Source organism: Muntiacus reevesi, chromosome 3 (assembly GCF_963930625.1).
Source record: "Muntiacus reevesi chromosome 3, mMunRee1.1, whole genome shotgun sequence".
Classification (NCBI taxonomy): Eukaryota; Metazoa; Chordata; class Mammalia; order Artiodactyla; family Cervidae; genus Muntiacus; species Muntiacus reevesi.
In genome coordinates, this window is record NC_089251.1 from 108078478 (window position 1) to 108100875 (window position 22398).

Consider the following 22398-nt stretch of genomic DNA (forward strand, 5'->3'; position numbering starts at 1 on the left):
GCCCTGGACCAGGGCGAAGATGGAAAGAGAGGAAGGGCTGGAGTTGAGAGCCCCCAGCAGGCTGTCAGAAGGTGCGATCTGGCTGCCCTGGTGAGTACAGATTTCTTTTCTAGAGGCGACCAATCTCTCTGCCTCCAATTGTCCTGTCCACTGTGATTCACTAAGAAAATTCAGTAGTCTCTGATTGGGCTTTACTGAGGAAAGATAACATCAGAAGAGGCCAGCCCACCACAGTCTCTGCGGCCTCATTAGGGGGAATTGGAAGTGCAATCAGAGAGGATGGAGAAAAGAGACTCCCGCCTCCGCATTCTGTGTTTTCCTGCTGGAAAAGTCCGCCGTCGGCTTGACTGCTTGTGGTGATTCATTCTATTCCATACGATGAACATCTGATTTTCTAAGACTTTCAGTTTCATTTCACTGAACATAAGCCGTTCGAGGATCTTGTCCTGGAGGGCAAAGCAGGCGTGCAGTCTCTCCACTTCTTTCGTGTTTAGGCAGTTGCCGTTGGTTTTGGCTTCGCAAGTCTTGGATTGCTTGACCTCTTCCTAAACTCCCCATGGCCACAAACAGAGGAAAAGTTGGTTAATAATGGTCATCCTTTCCCATGCCAGGTGAGTTACAAACATTGATCTTGGTCAATTTCATGACCAGCATCTTTGCCTCATCTCGTGAGTGAAAGAATGGAGCCCAGGGAGGAAATCGCCCTTTGTCAGCATCACCCAGCCTTCATGAGAGCCCCCAAACTCCCAGGACCTAGGTCTGCCTTTGGTTCATAGGAATAAGTGAAACGGCCCATTACATTTACAGAGGACGTAAAATCTGTAACCCAAACATGTCTGTCTCTAGAGCTTGTGCTTTTCCCAACATGCCTCTTTAAAAAAAAAAAAAATCTTTTTATTTTGTATTGGAGTATAGTCAATTAACAATGTTGTGATAGTTTCAGGAGGACAGCAAAGGACTCAGCCATACATATACACATGTCCATTTCCCCCCAAATTCCCCTCCCATCCAGGCTGCCAGATAACATTAAGCGGAGTCCCCTGTGCTGTGTATTAGTTCCTTGTTGGTTATCCATTTTAAGTATAGCAATGTGTACTCGTCCATCCCAAACTCTGTAACTATCCCTTCCCCAACCCGTCCTCCCCACAGCAACGTTAAGCTCATTTTCTAAGTCCCAGCACGCCTCTCAGAGAATTTAGTCAGGCCTCATAAAACCTCCAAGTCTCAGTGGTTCATGTAATGCTCTGATCTCTGTCATCTTTATCTGTCACGCCCCTCTCTGCAGGCAGTTGATAAGAATACAATTTTTTTTTTCTTTTAGTATTCAACTACAAATTCCTGGTCTTTAAAGCCATTTAAGAATCAAATACTTCAGACATGCAGAAAAAGTAAATATCACAACAAATATCCATGTTCCTACATCAGCTTAAGAAATAAAATATCACAAAGGTAATTGATGTCCTCTGTGGAGTCTGTCCTGCCGTGTTCCCTTCCATCCCTGAACCTTATCTCAACCGTAATCCTGAATTTGGCATTTATTTTTTCCATGAATATCTTTACTCTGTTTGATACCAGTTCTCAATGGGAGGCTATTCTGCCCTCCCCTGGGAACACTTGGCTACGTCTGGAGAACTTTATAGCTGTCACAAAAGGCGAGGAGTGCTGATGGCACCTTGTGGGTGGAGGGATACTGACAAAATTCCTGCATTGTGCAAGACAGTCCCCTCATCACGGAGAATTATCCAGCCCTAAATGTCACTCATGCAGAGGTTGAGAAATCCTGCCTTAATGTACTTTCACTGTACAAGGTATCCATACCCAAGGCAGGATATTGTTTTGCATGTTTTTTTAACTTTATATAAAAGATGTCATAATCTAGATATATTTCTGCTGTCTTCATTATTCAGTTTGAGAGATGTATCTATGTTACACATGTTTTTAACTTTACCCATTTTAATTTCCCCCCTTTAAAGTAGTTCTTAGAGTAGTTCCCTGGTAGTCCAGTGGCTAAGACTCCATGCTTCCAATGCAGGGGGCCCAAGTTCCAACCCTGGTCAGGGAACTAGATCCCACATGCTGAAACTAAGAGATCGTATGCCACAACTAAGGATCCCATGTGCTGCAACTAAGACCCGTTACAACCAAATAAAATAAAAATAAATGTTAAAAAATACATAAAGAAGCTGTTACTGTTGTCAAAGCCTGTTGTCATCAAACATGAAGTAGGGGAGTCTGGGGTGGGCCCTAGTTTTGAGTCGAGGCAACTGAAGCTTAATGAAGAAAATGGTTTGTCCCCCCATCACCCAAGAGGGAGCTACAGAACAAGACTCTTAGACCAGAGTTGGATTTCTCCATCTTGCCCAATTCTCCTGACACCTTCCCTGTCTTTCCCACCCCACAATCTAGCTGTGACTCTCCCATCACCCTCAGCGGAAGCTAAGGCCCTTCTTGCTCACCTGCTGGGGCTCTTGAGGAGTAGGTTTGAGTTCATGCTTGACCAGCCAGTTGCTAAGCAACAGCAGAAGGAGTAGAAAGCCAAACAAGGCTGGCTTATAGCTGATCAGCCAAGCCATCAATGCTCCTATGGTGCCTGAGGAAGCAAGCATCCCGTGGAGACTCCTAAAAAGAGACATGAGGTCCCCCAGCATTATGGCTTGAGAGCACCCAGGCCCTGAGGTCCTGCCTCAGTCCCCCCATCTAGGGCAGCTACCCTCCATGACAGGAGTCACGGCTGCTCCCCACTCTGAGTCATAACCGGCCCCTATCCCCAGCTGCCGCGTAACAATAATATTAACTCCTCTGATGTCTCAAGCAGCCACAATGTGCCAGACTTTGACACGCAGTCACAGGCATCATCTCATGACATCCTCACACCAGCCAAGTGATGGGGGCCTCTGTGATACCTCAGCCATTCAGCCATACTTCCAGGCCTTCTAGTTGCTGGGGATAAAGTGGTGAGCAGCACAGAGTCCCTCCCCTCACAGAGTGAGACTGCAAAGAAAAATCATCAAACCTTGGAAATAAGGCAAAAAGATTTCTGCGGTCTTGTTTGCGGTCATACTAGGATATTGTCTAACTGGCCCACTTGTTGGTCACGTGTTGCTTTATTGGATTTAATATTGATTAGGGCCCTGACTCTCTAAAGTCAGATGGAAAAGTTGATCTAGCAATTTCACTTGGATATATCCCAAAGAATCGAAACCAGAGTCTTGCAGAGATACTTGTATACCCATATTCATACCAGTATTACTCATAATAGCTAAAAGGTGGAAGCAATCCCCAAATCCACCAACAAACAAATGGATAAATAAAACTTATTTATGGTATAATAATTTTAAAAAGTTGTATATAACTACAGTGGGATTAGTCTTAAAAAGGAAGGAAATTCTGACACATGCTACCGCATGGATAAACTTTGAGAACATTATGCTAAGTGAAATAAGCAAAAGTAAAAGCTGTTTGACTCACTTATGAGCTAAATAGTGTGATCAGATTTATAGAGACAGGACTTCCCTGGTGGGGCAGTTGTTAAGAATTTGCCTGCCAGTGCAGGGGACATGGGTTCGATCGTTGGTCCAAGAAGATCCTACACGTTGCAGGGAAGCTGAGCCCGTTCACCATGACTACTGAAGGCTGTACACCTAAGCCTGTTCTCCGCAACAAGAGAAACCACCCAATGAGAAGCCCTTGCATTGCAACTAGGAAGTAGCTCCTGCCCTCTGAAACTTGGGAAAAACGGTGAGCAGCAACAAAGACTCAGCCTGGTCAAAAAACTTTTTCTTTTAATTTACAGAGACAGAGGTAGAGTTTCGTTGGTTGGCAGGGGTTGCAGACAGAGGGGAATGATGAGTTGTTGTTTAATGGGTACAGTTTTATAAGATGAAAAGCATTCTTGAGACTGTTTGCAGAATCACGTGGACGCTCTTAACACTAGTGAACTGTACACTTTAAAACGGTTAAGATGGTAAATTTTATGCTATGTGTAGTTTACTCCAATTTTTAAACGTTAACTTAAAATGAATTACAATTTCAAAATGAGTTAGTTATTTCTGGAAAAAATGGATAATTTGCAAATGATTTTTTTTTAAATAGATGCAAATGAATTCTGATAGAAAAAGTAACCTCAATGTTTACAGTTTACAGCCTTGTAGGACTTTTTTTTTTCTTATTCAACTTTACAGTCTTATTCTAGCATTCTGTGTTCTAATGACCGGTGACTATTTATCATTTTCTTATAGTTTCCTTTGAACCAGCTTTATCCTCCTGCTGGTCCTCTCAATAATTGGTTAAATACATCTTTGACATATGCTCACTATTTTGTATGAGAGTTCTTTATGTTCAAATGTAAATTTTAATGACTATATTATTCTAATAGTATATTCAGTTAGTTGCCACTTGTTGGGCCTGTAGGAACCTGAGATAAACACATTGAAGTTAAATCTTTGTACATATACTGAAACATTTTCCTAGAATGTTTTTCTGAAAGTAGAGTTGCTGGGTCCAAGGATATGCATATTTTAAAATCTGATTTTGTGTGTGTTGTTAGTCAGTCATTTGTGTCTGACTCTGCAACCCCGTGGACTGTAGTCTTCTAGGTTCCTCTGTCCATGGAATTCTCCAGGCAAGAATACTGAAGAGGGTTGCCATTCCCTTCCCCAGGGGAATCTTCCCCATCCAGGGATCAAATCCAGGTCTCCTGTATTGCAAGCAGATACTTTAGCAAAATTTAATTTTAAATTTTATCAGATGACTGGGATTCCCTAGTGGTCCAGTGATTAGGGCTCTGTGCTTCCACCGCAGCGGGCATAGGTTTGATCCCTGGTGGAGAAACTAAGATCTCTATAAGCTGTTTGGCCTGGCCAAAAAAATAAATGTTTACAGGTACTAAGTTACTAAACTTGCAAGCTAGTCAGCTAGAACTATAGGGTTTAAAACAAACAAGTTTCCATCTCCTATCTCACTCCTTCCCACCCTCACATTCCACAACTCAAACAACCAATTCCAATTCTTTTAGCTTTCTTGTGGTATTTATCTTGATATATCTAAATAGTAACTTATATGCAGAGTACATCATAAGAAATGCTGGGCTGGATGAATCACAAGCTGGAATCAAGATTGCGGGGGGGGGGGGGGGGGGGAAGATCAATAACCTCAGATATGCAGATGACACCACCCTTAGGCAGAAAGCAAAGAGGAACTAAAGAGTCTCTTGATAAAGATGAAAGAGGAGAGTGAAAAAGCTGGCTTAAAACTGAACATTCAGAAAACTAAGATTATGGCATCTGGTCCCATCACTTCATGGCAAATAGATGGGGAAACAATGGAAACAGTGACAGACTTTATTTCCTTGGGCTCCAAAATCACTGTGGACAGTGACTGCAGCCATGAAATTAAAAGACCCTTGCTCCTTGGAAGAAAAGCTATGACAAACCTAGACAGCATATTGAAAAACAGAGACATTACTTTGGAGACAAAGGTCTATCTAGTCAAAGCTATGGTTTTCCCAGTGGTCATGTGTGGATGTGAGTGTGCATGTGTGCTAAGTTGCTTCAGTCATGTCTGACTCCTGGCGACCCTATGGACTGTAGGCTCCTCTGTCCATGGGATTCTCCAGACAAGAGTACTGGAGTGGGTTGCCATTTCCTCGTCCAGGAGATCTTTCCCACTCAAAGATCAAACCCGAGTCTCTTAGGTCTCCTGCATTGGCAGGTGGGTTGTTTACCACTAGCACCACCTGGGAAGAGAGTTGGACTATAAAGAAGGCTGAGCATCGAAGAATTGATGGTTTTGAACTGTGGTGTTGGAGAAGACTCTTGAGAGTCCTTTGGACTTCAAGGAGATTGAACCAATTAATCCTAAAATAAATCAAACTGGAATATTCATTGGAAGGACTGATGCTGAAGCTGAAGCTTCAATACTTTGGCCACCTGATGTGAAGAGCCAACTCATTGGAAAAGACAGCAGGAGGAGAAGGGGACGACAGAGAATGAGATGGTTGGATGGCATCACCGACTCAATGGACATGAGTCTGAACAAGCTCCAGGAGATGGTGATGGACAGGGAAGCCTGGCGTGCTGGAGTCCATGGGGTCACAAGGAGTCGGACATGACTGAGCAACTGAAAAACAACAAGACATCTCAATAGTATGCTTATTCTGTTATTTCAGAATTTCTGTTTTGACATTGTAAATGATAGTGGGGGTTAGACTGCTTGCCACTCAAAAGCCATTAAAGAGGGCAGGTTGGAATGGAAAATTTTTGGATACCACCAAGGGGGGAATGTGGGGGGTCGATGCCAATCTGAGTGGGGAGGCTACATGTAGAAATAGCACAGTCATCTCTGACAGTCATCTTGAAATTGGTCATCAGTGATGTGACCAGTTTCATCTTGATTGTCTTAAGTACAGTTAGTCTTCAGTTCTATGGTTGATGGTTGTTTTGTTCACATTTCCTTGAGGCCAATTCTCAGAACTGTGGCAGCTTATGTTATAATTTGGTCATCATGTAGTTAACTTCTTCCACCTAGTGGGAGTTTCAGAATCCATAAGACAGCTCACAGGATATGGCTCAGAGTATTATCTATAGCCTTTGAGAAGGAACTAAAGGTACTTGACTTTGCTTAATGACTAAACTGTTATTTGGTCTCTTTTGACCATTTTCCTTTGTTTCTGCAATTTCTCACTTCTCTGATTAAACTTGTTCTTTGGCTAAAGATTTTCCTCAGACAAAAGGCAGGTAGAGGACATGGAGGACAAGTACCATAGGGTCTTACTTGGTTTCAACATTATATACTATCATTTTATGATGGAAGATGGGAATTTAGCTTCAATGTAGAACCTCGTCTATCCCCATTCTGACTCTTCTGTAAACCTCTCTCATGCCTCTCCTCCATAAGCTTTCTCTTTTCTCCATTCTCTCAATATAATTCTATCTCTGGTTAAAATAATATTCATTGTTCATGTTATTTTGGACATGTGTTGCTCACAGCTGAGCCATATGCTGTACTATGATTTTCTTTATGGCATAGTTTTAGTTTCCCTGAACTTAATTTTCCAGAACTTGACTTTTTTCTATGTACTTAGTAAAAAAAAAAAAATCAACTTCTTTAACATGCAATCAACATAAAATAAAATATATCTATTTTACATGTGTAGTTCAATGAGTTTTGACTCTTGTATACACACTCCAGTCAAGATATAAACCATTTCCATCACTACCAGCAAGTTCTTTACTGCTCTTTTGAAGTCAAACCCCACCCTCATCCCAGGCAACCACTGATTAGATTCTATCACTAGAGGTCAGTTGGACTAGTCCTTGAACATCATGTAAATGGAATCATTTTTTGAAAATTATACTTTGAAGTCACAAACTTGTAAGAAAAGCAATGTCAACTCTGTGACCTGATGGAAATAACCTTGAAGAACACAAGGCCTGTTTCATTGTTGGGTCAGTGAAGTATTCCTGGAAGAATTAAAAGAATAAACCACCTCCACCAGACAGCATATTAAAAAGCAGAGACATTACTTTACCAATAAAGGTCCATAGAGTCAAAGCTATGGTTTTCCCAGTAGTCATGTATAGATGTGAGAGTTGGACCATAAAGACAGCTGAGTGGCAAAGAACTGATGCTTTTTAACTGTGGTTTTGGAGAAGACTCTTGAGAGTCTCTTGGACTGCAAGGAGATCCAACTAGTCCTTCCTAAAGGAAATCAGTCCTGAATATTCATTGGAAGGACTGATGCTGAAGCTGAAACTCCAATACTTTGGGCACCTGATGTGAAGAACTGACTCATTGGAAAAGATCTTGATGCTGGGAAGGATTGAAGGCAAGAGGAGAAGGGAAAGGCAGAGGATGAGATGGTTGGACGGCATCACCGACTCAATGGACATGAGTTTGAGCAAGCTCCAGGAGTTGGTGATGGACAGGGAGGCCAGGCGTGCTGCAGTCCATGGGGTCACAGTCAGACACGACTGAGCGACTGAACTGACTGACTAACAATCTGGGCCGACATTAGAATTAACCTGGAGTGGAAAGCTGTCATGTGCAATGGGGATGGGGAACACAGGAGTATGAGGAGGTGCAAGTGCGGAAGTGCAAATGTGTGTGGGGGGTCCCTATAGAAGGAAGAGTACGTACAAAGTCCAGTAAGAAATGACAATTCCATCTGGACTCCTTGTGGATTTCCTAACTTTGTCCATTTTATTACCATGAAATTCATTTGCGCTCCAAGATTTAGCCAATCCATCCAAGCAGGACAATTATGAATAGTAAATAAGATGATCTACCAGCTACATTTCAGTGTCTTCCCCTCCCTAGACTGTAAACTCTTTGAAAGCAAGAACTTTAAACTCTTGTCACGTAGTAAGCCTATTAATACTAGTTGAACTAATGAATGAGTAAATGAACGAATGAATTTATAAATACACGCAAGTCTCTAGAGGAAATGGTCGCCCTCGGATGTACAGTCTGGCCCAGAAGCCCTAGGATGAGAATCGTCCCAGGACGGATCCCGAAGGCTAAGGAGACGCTCTAGGAAAGCTTCGCGCAATTTGCCGTGGCGCCGCTCTAGCCTCGAGGACGCCACTCTATGGCAGCGGGGAGGGCGGGGCCGTGGGCGTCCCGGGCCTTATTGTCCGGGCGCGGCGGGAGCGCGCACAGCGCGTGCGTACGCGGCGGCGGTTGGCAGCGCGCGTACTGTGTGAAGTGAGGCGAGGCGGCTCCGGACTCACGGACCGACAGACCGGGCGGCCCCTACGGCCGTCGGCGGCCAGGCGGCCCGACATGTTGTCTGGGAAGAAGGCAGCGGCGGCGGCGGCGGCGGCGGCGGCGGCGGCGGCTGCCGGGTCGGAGGCCGGTGCGGGGGTAGCGGGTGGCGCGGAGAACGGCTCTGAGGTGGCCGCACCGCCCACGGGCCTCTCCGGCCCTGGCGAGGCGGGGCCGGGGGCGGCTGGGGAGCGCACTCCCCGCAAGAAGGAGCCCCCGCGGGCCTCGCCCCCGGGCGGTCTGGCCGAGCCGCCGGGGTCAGCCGGGCCTCAGGCCGGGCCTACCGCAGTGCCTGGGTCTGCGACCCCCATGGAAACGGGAATCGCAGAGACACCGGAGGGGCGACGGACCAGCCGGCGCAAGCGAGCAAAGGTGAGGCCCGACTACCCACCCTCGAACCACAAAATCCCGGTGCCTAGCTCCGCTGAGGTTGTCCAGTCCTCATTACCCCCACCTCCACCTCCGCGAGCCCGGGTCTCGGGCCCTGAGCCCCACGCCCACCCCGACCTCCACCCACCTCCCGGCTGACTGACTGGGTGGGGTGAGAGAAGGGAAGGTGTGTGCTTGTGGTGAACGCGTCTTTGTGCAGGGACCCGGCCGTCCCAGGAAAAGGGATCTTGGAGGGGAGTCTTTTACTTATTTACATCTCGTCCACCTTTTCGTTTTCTTGACTGGAAAAAGGAAAAAATGGCTCCCTAACTTGGAGTTGTGGTTGGCCTTGTCGGGGATATTCATCCCTTGTTTGTCCACAGATGTGTCTGGAAGCTGGTCGGCGATATTTTTGTGTTTCAGCTGGGAGCACCTTGAGGCTGTAGGATGATGGTAAAGAAATTGCCTTAGCCCGAGAGATGGGGTAGGGGTGGGGGTAGGAACTTTTTTTTTTTTTTTTTTTGAGCCCTTTGCCGTGTGCTAGCGAGTTTCCCCCTTCTCCCTTTTATTCTATCAGAGATCTTTTGATGTAGATTTTTACAGCTGAGGAAGCTGATTAATATCATTTAGTCAAGGCACTGTTAAAAGGACAGTATATACAGACAATAGTTGCCTCACAATTCTGGGTGCCAGATGCTGTGTTCAAAGCGTGACCAGCATTTTTATGTTTGTTAAAATAATAGTAACTGGCAGGTATTGCTAGCCTCATTTCAGGAATGAGTAAGCTGAAGCTTCCAGTTTAAGCAACTTGTCCAGAGTCAGAAAGCTAAGTAAGTGGTGGAACTGGAATATAAACCCTACACTTAGAACACGGTAGGGTATCATCAGCCTCTGAAACAAAGGACCACATGGGACACCAGCAGTGAGCAGGGCACTGGGGCAGTGCTAGAGCGCAGACTTTAGACATGGGCCTTTTCTGGAGATTTCATGGTACAGTTGAAAAAACTGGAATCATAGTTCTAAGTAACTAAATATTTAAATCATGTAACTTATGCATATTATCTCTATAATTTAAATAGGTATACCAGTTCAGTGTGTATGAGGAGCTTCTTGAGTATTGCCCATACTGAGAGCCCTCAGGATAAATTGCCCAGTTTTGAGAGCTCTCTTACCAAGAATACCCTGCCCTAGGGATGTCTTGAGGGGAGAGGGAGGTTTAGCCAAAACACAGGTTGGCAACTTCCAACTGAAATGAAATAGAGGGCAGAAGCCCAATTGGGTTTTGATTTTACTATTTCAGTAGAGAATGCGGCCAGAAAACCAGATGATGAGATTTAAAAAAAAGAAAAAAAAAAAGTTTATTGAGGGAATTCACAGACAATAAATTTACCATTTTTGAGTCTATTCAGTGATTTTTATCATAGTCACAAAGTTGGCAACCAGCAAAACAGTCAATTTTAGGATGTTTCATCATCCCCTGAAGACACTTGTAACATTAGCAGGCACTCTCCATTCCTCCTTAACTCCAGCCCCTGGCAATAACTAATTTCTGTCACTGGATTTGCCTTTTCTGGACATTTTATGTAAATGGAGCCATATTATATTTGGCCTCTTGTGTTTGGCTTTCACATGTTTTCGGAGTTCATCCACGTTGTAGTAATTCCATTCAGAACTTAATAGTTCACTGGCTAATATTCCAGTGTACGAATATAGCACATTTTGTTTACCCATGTATCATTTTATAGACATTTGGGGTGTTTCCACTTTTTGGCTATTATGAGTATTGCTGCTGTGAACATTTGTGAAGTTTTTGTGTGAACTTTTTTAATTAGATTATTTTTTACTCTGCTGGGTCTTTGTTGCCACACATGGGCTTTCTCTAGTTGCAGTGCCTGGGCTGCTTCTTGTGGTGGCTTCTCTCGTGGAGTATGGTCTCTAGGTGCACGACGTCAATAGTGTGGTGCCAGGCTTAGTTGCTCCGAGGAATGTGGGATCTTCCTGGACCAGGGATTGAACCTTTGTGCTCTGCATTGGCAGACGGATTCTTTGGACCACCAGGGAAGCCCTGTGTGAATGTTTTTGGTTCTCTTGGATTTGATACCTAGGAGTGGAATTACTGGGTTGTATGGGATGCAACTTAGCACACATGGACTGTTTAACTTTTTGAGAAGCTGCCAAACAGTTTTCCATAGCAGCCTCATCATTTTACATTCCCACTATCAATATTTGAGAGTCCCAATTTCTCCAATCCTGTTTACACTTGATATTGTCTTTTTATTTATAGCCATTCTAGTGGGTGTGAAGTGGCATCTCATTGTGGTTTTTTAATATGTAAGCTAAAGATGTTGAATTGAGTATTTTCCCGTATACTTATTGATCATTTGTATATCTTTTTTGGTGAAAGATGTCTTTCTATCATTGGCTCTTTGTTTCTTTAACTTATTTTTGGCTGTGTTGGGTCTTCATTGCTGGAAGGGCTTTTCTCTAGTTGCAGCTAGCTGGGGCTACCTGATGCGAGGAACTGACTCATTTGAAAAGACCCTGATGCTGGGAAAGATTGAAGGCGGGAGAAGAAGGGAATGACAGAGGATGAGATGGTTGGATGGTATCACAACTCAATGGACATGAGTTTGAGTAAGCTCCTGGAGTTGGTGATGGACAGGGAGGCCTGTCGTGCTGCCGTCCATAGGGTCGCAAAGAGTCGGACACGACTGAGCGACTGAGCTGAGCTGAACGGGGGCTGCTCTCTATTTGTGGTGCACATGCTTCTCATTGCAGCAGCATCTCTTTTTGCAGAGCATGGGCTGTAGGGCAAACAGGCTTCATTAGTTGAAGCACATGGGCTCTGTAATTGTGGCTCCCAGGCTCTGGAGCACAGGCTCAGTAGTTGTGGCCCAGGGCTTAGTTGCTCTGGGGCACGTGGGATCTTCCATGATTAGGGATTGAACCTGTGCATTCTGTGTTGGCAGGTGGATTTTTTTTTTTTTTTTAACCGCTGAGAGCTTCCCTGGTGGCTCAGACAGGAAAGAATCTGTCTGTAGTGCAGGAGACCGAGGTTTAATCGCTGGGTCAGGAAGATCCCCTGGAGAAGGAAAAGGCAACCTAGTCTAGTTTTCTTGCTTGGAGAGTTCCAAGGACAGAGGAGCCTGGACAGGACTGTAGTCCACGGGGTCGCTAAGAGTCGGATGTGACTGAGTGACTAACACTTCTTTATCACTGAGCCACCAGGGAACCCCTCCTTGGCTCATCTTAAAATTGTGTTGTATTTTTATTGTTGAGTAGTTCGAGTTCTGTATATACAGTGATTACAAAAGTTTTAATTTTGGTTTCCAATTTATTAATTTTTTTCTTTTGTCCCTTTTGCTTCTAGTGTTCCATCTAAGTAACTATTGCCTAATCCAATGTCATAAAGATTTACTCCTGTGTTTTCTTCTAACAGTTTTATACAATGATCATTTTGGAGTTAATTTTTGTAGATGGCATGTAGATGGCATGAGGTAGAAGTTCAGCTTCATTCTTTTGCCTGTGTATATCTACTCGTCCCAACACAATTTGTTGAAGCTGTTCTGTCTCCCTGTGAATGGTTGACACCCTTGTTGCTTGACTGTAAGTGTGAGTTTATTTTTGGACTCTCAGTTCTATCCCATTGTTCTATATTTCTGTTCTTATGCCAGCAACATCTTGACCTGATTACTGTAGGTGGACAATATGTTTTGAAATCAGGAAGTGTGAGTTCTCCAACTTTATTCTTTTTCAAGATTGTTTTGGCCATTCTGTATCTCTTGCATATCCATATAAATTTTAGGATCAGTTTGTCATTTCTGAAAAAAAGGCAACTGAAATTCTGATTGATATCATGTTGAATCTATAGATTAATTTGGATCATGCTATAAGACTTCTGTCTTTGTAATTCTCCTGTGTTTGTTTTAATTTTCCTTTGTGATTAGCTCTGAAACTCCCAAAAGAAAAATGGGTTGCGTGTTTATTTGGAGAGCCACCTAGAAAGTAAAGAACTGGGGAAGCTGACCTCAGTATTCACAACTAGTCTTGGGAGCCAGAGAAAACAGACCTCAGGGAGAGAGTGTCCATAAAGGGGTAAAATGTAAGCTGAGTCCAGTGTAGATAGGCCTTGCTTCAAGAGTTCTGAGGTTTATCCAAGGGATATATATGTATTTTTTTGCTTGGGAATTTATTCAGTTTTTTGGGGGGATTTTAAAATTATATATACATAATATATAATTATATAAATAAGTAAGTGTATATATAATTGTGTGATTGAAATTAAGTTTAGGGTATTGTATTGAAAGGAATCCAGGCTATTGAAGTTCCCTGATGCTCAGGTTCCATTAGTTTAAGAATAAATTCACCTCTGAATGTGTATGCTTACATTATGGCAAACTAAGGTTTGAAATTGTTGGGTTGGACTGAGGCTTTAGGAACAACACACAGCTTAAGGAATGGTGTCCTTGAGGTGAACCTTGAAAAAGGGCAGAATTTTTTATAGTAGTCTAGAAAAGGATGAACTTCTGGGATTAACTCATCCTCCTGTGATTCCTTTTCCTCAGGAAAATCTATCTATAACATTATTAGGTTTATATATAATGTAAACAAAATGCTTATTTCAGTGTCTGGAATAAGTAAGTAGGTACCCAATGTAAGTGCTACCAGCTAAGAAAAAGAGGTGAGAAATGCTTGGAATATAATAGAAAGTGGTTTGAAAAGCAGATAGGAAATCCAGAGTGGACAACTGAATGTTGGGAACAATGGGCAAAAGAATTTAATTGGAAATGAGATTTTTCTAGGAGCAAGAAAGTTGGAGGGATTGTAGTCAAGAGTATTGTATAGAGTTGTGTCTAGGTTGTAGAGATCCAAACATTAGATCTGTACTGTTCAATGTGGTAGCACTTAACATGTGGCTAGTAGATTGAGGAAACTAAGTTTTTAATTTTAATTTAGTCCTAAATAGCCACATGGTGAGGGGCTTCCCTGGTGGCTCAGTGGTAAAGAACCTACCTGACAATACAGGAGATGCAGGTTCAATTCCTGGGTCAGAAAGACACCCTGGAGAGGAAAACGGCAGCCTACTCCAGTATTCCTGACTGGGACATCCCGTGGACAGAGGAGCCTGGTCACTACACTCTATGGGGTCATGAGAATCAGACACTACTGAGCAACTGAACAACAACAACAAGTGCTCAGTAGCCACGGTTCAGTTCAGTTCAGTCACTCAATCGTGTCCAACTTAGCGACCCCACGAACCGCAGCACGCCAGGCCTCCCTGTCCATCACCAACTGCCGGAGTCTACCAAAACCCATGTCCATTGAGTCGGTGATGCCATCCAACCATCTCATCCTCTGTCGTTTCTTTCTTCTCCTGCCTTCAATCTTTCCCAGCATCAAGATCTTTTCAAATAAGTCAGCCCTTCGCATCAGGTGGCCAAAGTATTGGCGTTTCAGCTTCAACATCAGTCCTTCCAATGAACACCCAGGACTGATCTCCTTTAGGATGAACTGGTTGAATCTCCTTGTAATCCAAGGGACGCTGAAGAGACTTCTCCAACACCACAGGTCAAAAGCATAAATTCTTTGGCACTCAGCTTTCTTTGTAGTCCAACTCTCACATCCATACATGACCCCTGGAAAAATCGTAGCCTTGACCAGATAGACCTTTGTTGGCAAAGTAATGTCTCTGCCTTTTAATATACTGTCTAGGTTGGTCATAACTTTCCTTCCAAGGAGTAAGCGTCTTTTAATTTCATGGCTGCAATCACCATCTGCAGTGATTTTGCAGCCCAAAAAAATAGTCAGCCACTGTTTCCCTATCTGTCTGCCATGAAGTGATGGGAGCAGATGCCATGATCTTAGTTTTCTGAATGTTGAGTTTTAAGCCAACCTTTTCACTCTCCTCTTTCACTTTCATCAAGAGGCTCTTTAGTTCTTCTTCACTTTCTGTCATAAGGGTGGTGTCATCTGCATATCTGAGGTTATTGATATTTCTCCCAGCAATCTTGATTCCAGCTTGTGCTTCCTCCAGTCCAGCGTTTCTCATGATGCACTCTGAATAAGAGTTAAATAAGCAGGGTGACAATATATGGCCTTGACGTACTTCTTTTCCTATTTGGATCCAGTCTGTTGTTCCATGTTCAGTTCTAACTGTTGCTTCCTGACCTGCATACAGGTTTATCAAGAGGCAGGTCAGGTGGTCTGGTATTCCCACCTCTTTCAGAATTTTCCACAGTTTATTGTGACTCACACAATCAAAGGCTTTGGCATAGTCAATAAAACAGAAATAGATGTTTTTCTGGAACTCTCTTGCTTTTTCGATGATCATGTTGGCAATTTGATCCCTGGTTCCTCTGCCTTTTCTAAAACCAGCCTGAACATCTGCTACCTTATTGGAAGCACAAATGCACAACTTTACCATTATCACAGAAAATTCTATCAGACAATATTGCTAGATTATGAAGTGTAAGTACTATGAGAATTTATAGAGAAGGGAAAGATATATTTGTGAGTGTGGAAGACTTAGGGAGTGATTTGCAGAGGAGGTGGTCCTTGAATTTTAGGCATTGGATTTACAGAAAAAGATGAGGGTAGCTTTTAGGGAGTTTAGGGATGATTTTGACTAGTATATTAGAAAATGATTAGAGGTAAGTTTGACTAGCTAGAGCCAGAGAGTTTATATGCTGCTATGACAGTTTTGGAATTCATCTGTTAAACTATATGAAATATCACGTATTTGGAAAAATTAATCTGGCAGTTGTATCCTAGGTGAGTTACAAGAAGCACTGTTAAAAGATGAGCTTTAAGGTGATTGGGAAGTGAGTGAATCACTCTAGCTAGGGAGTGGAGGAGAGGAGAGACTAGAGATGTAAATTTGAGAGTCATGGGTGTACAGGTAAGAACAAGTACTCTGCTGACTCATATCTGCCTCTTGGGACATCTGTTTGTCCTTGGTTATAAGTAGTTGTAGAACCCCTGACTCAGAGGATTTTGTTGTTATTCAGTCTCTCAGTCATGTCCAACTCTTTGCGATCCCATGGACTGCAGCATTGCCAGGCTTCCCTTTCCTTCACCATTTCCCAGAGCTGGTGCAAACTCATGTCCATTGAGTCGGTGATGTCATCCAACCAATTGTCCTTTTTTGTTGGCCCCTTCTCTTCCTGCCTTAGATCTTTCCCAGCATTGGTCTTTTCCAGTGAGTCGGCTCTTAGCATCAGGTGGCTAAAGTATTGGAGCATCATCCTCAGCATCAGTCCCTCCAGTGAATATTCAGGATTGATTTCTTTTAGGATTGACTGATTTGATCTCCTTCCTGTCCAAGGGACTCTCAAGGGTCTTCTTCAACATCAGAAGCATTCTTCAGCACTCAGCCTTCTTTATGGTCCAATTCTCACATCCATACATGGCTACTGGAAAAACCAGAGCTTTGACTAGATGGACCTTTGTCCCCAAAGTAGTGTATCTGCTTTTTAATACGCTGTTTAGATTTTGTCATAGCTTTTCTTCCAAGAACCAAGCAACTTTTAATTTCATGGCTGCAGTGATTTTGAAGCCCTGGAAAATAAAGTCTGTCACTGTTGCCATTGTTTTCCCCATCTATTTGCCATGAAGTGATGGGCCCGGATGCTGTGATCTTAGTTTTTTGAATGTTGAGTTTTAAGCCAGCTTTTTCACTCTCCTCTTTCATCTTCATCCAGAGGCTCTTTAGTTCCTCTTTGTTTTCTGCTTAAGGGTGGTGTCATCTGCTTATCTGAGGTTACTGATACTTCTTCCAAAAACCTTGTTTTCAGCTTGTTCGTCATCCAGCCCGGCATTTCACGTAATATACTGTACATACAAGCTAAATAAGCAGAGGGTTATACTTAGGGGTAAAAGATTCCCAATCCTTTGTGTTCAGAGAATTCAGTCTTCTGAGTTGGTGCCACTGGTACAGAACCCAGCTGCCAGTGTGGAAGACTTAAGAGGTTCGAGTTGGATCCCTGGGTTGGGAAGATGCACTGGCAACCCACTCCAGTAATCTTGCCTGGAGAATCCCATGAACAGGGGAGCCTGGCAGGCTATACTCCATGGAGTCACGCAGAGTCAGAAACGACTGAAGCGACTTAGCACAGCACACAAAAGATTCCCAATTGCTTGTGTTCAGAGCATCCATTCTTTTTCTCAGGGGAATAGTTTTTATTTTTTAGAGTTTGTATGATTCTTTGAGATGGTTTTCAAACTTCTTTTAGCAAGTGGAAAAAGTCCGTTTTTATAAAATAAAATTTTATGTTGTTGTCCAGTTGCTCAGTCATGTCCGCTTCCCTGTCCTTCTGTCTCCCAGAGTTTGCTCAAACTCATGTCCATAGAGCCGGTGATGCCATCCAGCCATATCATCTTCTGTCATTTCTTTCTCCTCTTGCCTTCAGTCTTTCCCAGCATCAGGGTCTTTTCAAATGAGTCAGCCCTTTGTATCAGGTGGCCAAAGTATTGGAGTTTTAGCTTCAACATCAGTCCTTCCAATGAACACCCAGGACTGATCTCCTTTAGGATGGACTGGTTGGATCTCCTTGCAGTCCAAGGGACTCTGAAGAGACTTCTCCAACACCACAGGTCAAAAGCATCAATTCTTCGGCACTCATCTTTCTTTGTAGTCCAACTCTCACATCCATACATGACCCCTGGAAAAATCGTAGCCTTGACCAGATAGATCTTTGTTGGCAAAGTAATGTCTCTGCCTTTTAATATACTGTCTAGGTTGGTCATAACTTTCCTTCCGAGGAGTAAGCGTCTTTTAATTTCATGGCTGCAATCACCATCTGCAGTGATTTTGCAGCCCCCAAAAATAAAGTCAGCCATTGTTTCCCCATCTGTCTGCCATGAAGTGGTGAAGTGATGGGACCGGATGCCATGATCTAATGTGGAGCTTTAAGCCAACCTTTTCACTCTCCTCTCTCACTTTCATCAAGAGGCTCTTTAGTTGTTCTTCACTTTCTGTCATAAGGGTGGTGTCATCTGCATATCTGGGGTTATTGATATTTCTCCCAGCAATCTTGATTCCAGCTTGTACTTCTTCCAGCCCAGCATTTCTCTTGATGTACTCTGCGTATAAGTTAAATAAGCAGGGTGACAATATACAGCCTTGACATACTCCTTTTCCTATTTGGAACCAGTCTTGTTCTATGTCCAGTTTTAACAGTTGCTTCCTGACCTGCATACAGATTTCTCAAGAGGCAGGTCAGGTGGTCTGGTATTCCCATCTCTTTCAGAATTTTCCAGTTTATTGTGATCCACACAGTCAAAGCCTTTGGCATAGTCAATAAAACAGAAATAAAAGTTTTTCTGGAACTCTTGCTTTTTCAATGATCCAACGGATGTTGGCAATTTGATCTCTGGTTCCTCTGCCTTTTCTAAATCCAGCTTGAACATCTGGAAGTTCACAGTTCACGTATTGCTGAAGTCTGGTTTGGAGAATTTTGAGCATTACTTTGCTAGTGTGTGAGATGAGTGTGTGAGATGAGTGCAATTGTGCGGTAGCTTGAACATTCTTTGGCATTGCCTTTCTTTGGGATTGGAATGAAAACTGACCTTTTCCAGTCCTGTGACCACAGCTGAGTTTTCCTAATTTGCTGACATATTGAGTGCAGCACTTTCAAAACATCATCTTTTAGGATTTGAATAGCTCAACTGGAATTCTATCACCTCCACTAGCTTTGTTCATATGATGCTTCCTAAGGCCCACTTGACTTCACATTCCAGGATGTCTGGCTTTAGGTGAGTGATCACACCATCGTGATTACCTGGGTCGTGAAGATCTTTTTTGTACAGTTCTTCTGTGTATTCTTGCCACCTCTTCTTAATATCTTCTGCTTCTGTTAGGTCCATACCATTTCTGTCCTTTATTGAGCCCATCTTTGCATGAAATATTCCCTTGGTATCTCTGATTTTCTTGAAGAGATCTCTAGTCTTTCCCATTCTATTGTTTTCCTCTATTTCTTTGCATTGATCACTGAGGAAGGCTTTCTTATCTCTCCTTGCTCTTCTTTGAAACTCTGCATTTAAATGGTATATCTTTCCTTTTCTCCTTTGCTTTTAGTTTCTCTTCTTTTCACACACAGCTATTTGTAAGGCCTCCTCAGACAGTCATTTTGCTTTTTTGCATTTATTTTTCTTGGGGATGGTCTTGATCCCTGTCTCCCTACAATGTCACGGACCTTCATCCATAGTTCATCAGGACCTCTTTCTATCAGATCTACCCCCTTAAATCTATTTCTCACTTCCACTGTATAATCATAAGAGATTTGAAGATTCTTAGAGCACGTCAAAACTATTCAATTTTTACATAATTATCTCCATTTTTTAATCCAATCCATGTTTTCAGTAAAACTCATGCCTCTATTCCCTTAGCTACTGACTCCCCAAATCTGTGGTCATGTCACTTTTAAAAAAGGAAGACAGATAATAGCAGCCAGCAATCTGGAGCTGTTTCAGAGATGTTTCAAAAATTAAAATAGATTATATTCTCTCTAATCCACAGGATTTCACATTTCAGAACGCTAATACGTTAGGTGTGTTTTATGTGGAAGCCATGTTGTCCTTGCCCTGTCTCCACAACCAGTAAATTATTGTTTATTTTATTCATTTTGTCTTTTCATTGAATCCAGGATAGACAACTGTTGTTTCTGTGGCTTCTTGAAATCTTTATTGGGATGGGAGTCAAAATGATGATTTGACAGTGTTCCAAGGTTTTTTCCTATTTCCTATGGAATAGGAGTTAGAAGTACAGATTGGAATTAGACAGACTTGTTATTCTAGTTGACTATATTTTTGTCTGACTGAGGACTATTTTAGTCTTTTGTCAAAGCTGTAGTTTTTCCAGTAGTCATTTATGGATGTGAGAGTTGGACTATAAAGAAAGCTGAGTGCCAAAGAATTGATGCTTTTGAACTGTGGTGTTGGAGAAAACTCTTGAGAGTCCCCCAGACTGCAAGGAGATCAAACCAGTCCATCCTAAAGGAAATCAGTCCTGAATATTCATTGGAAGGACTGGTGCTGAAACTGAAACTCCAGTACTTTGGCCACCTGATGCAAAGAACTGACACATCTGAAAAGACCCTAATGCTGAGAAAGATTGAAGACAGGAGGAGAAGGGGATGACAGAGGAGGAGATGGTTGGATGGCATCACAGACTTGATGATGGACATGAGTTTGAGCAAGCTCCGAGAATTGGTGATGGACAGGGGAGCCTGTTGTGCTGCAGTCCATTGAGTCGAAAAGAGCTGGACACGACTGAGTGACTGAACTGAGCAAGGTTGATGACTGTTTGTAATACCACATTACACATTTTAACAGAGAGGTCCATAATATTCTTCTCTATCCTAAGTTGCTCTACCCCAAAATAAAACATTCAGTAGGACTGCTTCCTCTTCCTACTTGTGACCTGGATTTCCTCTTTATAACCAGTATAAATTAGTAGTAATAAGGCTTGTAGTCTCCATTTCCCCATGACTTACTTCTTAGTTTGTGATCATAAGAATTCTTTGCTCTAATCATTCAGCTCTCTTCAGTCACCAGTGTTTTGTTTCTTTGAGCAAATGTACCTTTATATTGTTTTTAAGTTGACTATTACCATTTGCAGCTTTTATTCCCTGCCTACCACCACACCTCTGATTTGGTTTCTGAAATTCTTTTGCTGTTTTCCTATTTCCTATGTAATAGTACTTAGAAGTACAGATTGGCATTAGACAGACTTGTTATTCTAGTTGACTATATTTTTGCCTGACCGAGGACTGTTTGTCTTTTGTTGGAACTTGCAGTATGTGAACATAATATATACTTACATATAGATCATGCACAAACACAGTTTTTAGTTGTAGAGAGCCTCAGAGTCATTGATTAGAATTTCAGTACTGTGATGTGAAAGTGAGTTTAGGCTAAATCTGAACTGACACTAGATTGTTTCATGAGAGATTTTGTTTTTAATGGTTACCTGTTAGGAGCTAACCTGTTCTTTGTTCTCTGCTTATTTCCTTTAAAAATTGAAGATAAGAAAGCAATTCATATTTACCTACAGTTTCAAATAGAGTTTCTGACTTCAGATGTCCACTGTATTTAGCTTTCCCTGGTATAATCTCCATATAGGTAGAGTACAGAGAGATGGATGAAAGTTTGGCCAACCTCTCAGAAGACGAGTATTATTCAGAAGAAGAGAGAAATGCTAAAGCAGAGAAGGAAAAGAAGCTTCCTCCACCACCCCCTCAAGCCCCACCTGAGGAAGAAAATGAAAGTGAGCCTGAGGAACCATCTGGTGAGTTGTAGTAACTAACCACAGTTGTGTTTTAGCTTAGAAATAAGAATAAATGAATTTACTCCTATTCTGCAATGTTATTCATGTCTTTGGTTTATACTCTGATATTAGCCATGTGTATTTTAGTATGTATATATGTGCCTATACATGTTTACACACATACATATACACACATAATGGTACTGACATTCTTTTTGTGTGTATCTGTACATATAGGAGTAAAGTAAAGGAGGGTAAAAGGATAATGGCTATGTAAGGCAGTTGGAAAGTTGGAGAAAATGAACAATTGGAGAAAACATACAAAAGTCAAACCCAAAGAACCAAACCTCTCACTGGTAACTCTGATTCAGAATTTAGAGGTAGAATGGTTCTGAAATTATTCTGGCTAAATTGTGCCACTTACTTTATGGTTACATACTTTCTGATAAAACTGTCATGGTGTGTGTCAGTTTTGAAGAGGGTCTTTCTGGTGAACAAAGGTAAAATGTAGTCTAAGGTCAAAAAGAAAAGGCCTAAATGCCTATTGTTTAGTTATTGAGCCCTGTATTGGAAAGAATGTTGTGAGAAAAATCTATGAAGAGATTCTAAGGTCACACAATCTTCCCTGTGACCTGGAAAGATTGTAGGAGTCTATGGTACTCTTTTCAGAGCTTCAAACATCTTTAAAAATTCTCACTAACATCCCTTCATGAGTCCTGCTAAAGATACCCAGACCAGTCAGGAATACCCTTTTGTTTTGGAAGACCAGACAAAAGTAGAATCTTAATTAATATTTCATATCTTCTGTCTTTAAAGGCATTTCATTAACTCTTCTTGACTTTGGATTTTTACTAGTTCTTCTCTTTAAAATATTTTTTGTATTTCTAGTACCAGCTCCAGGCCCATTCACCTCACCAATTCTTTTAGTTCTGCACCTTTTAAAAATAAATTACTTGTTTCAGATCCCATCTGCTGTATGTTGCATCACTTTCATAGGTACC

The 22398-nt window shown here is 42.3% G+C and overlaps 2 protein-coding genes across 3 annotated transcripts in view; one reads left to right on the plus strand and one right to left on the minus strand.

The window, feature by feature from the left end:
• Positions 1 to 248: 248 nt before the first annotated feature.
• TEX46 (testis expressed 46) lies at positions 249 to 8783 on the minus strand. The gene is made up of 4 exons (XM_065928895.1): positions 8742 to 8783; positions 8585 to 8694; positions 2457 to 2619; positions 249 to 446 (listed from the first exon to the last, which is right to left on the minus strand). Exons 1-4 carry the CDS (start codon positions 8781 to 8783, stop codon positions 249 to 251), a joined length of 513 nt encoding a protein of 170 aa, XP_065784967.1.
• Positions 8660 to 22398, plus strand: part of KDM1A (lysine demethylase 1A) — a 64046-nt gene continuing 50307 nt past the window's right edge. For both annotated transcript variants that reach the window (XM_065930019.1, XM_065930020.1), the window contains exons 1-2: positions 8660 to 9135; positions 21253 to 21418. In XM_065930019.1, the coding sequence (XP_065786091.1) occupies positions 8782 to 9135; positions 21253 to 21418 (520 nt within the window). In that variant the 5' untranslated portion in view covers positions 8660 to 8781. The remainder of the gene's footprint in view (positions 9136 to 21252; positions 21419 to 22398) is intronic.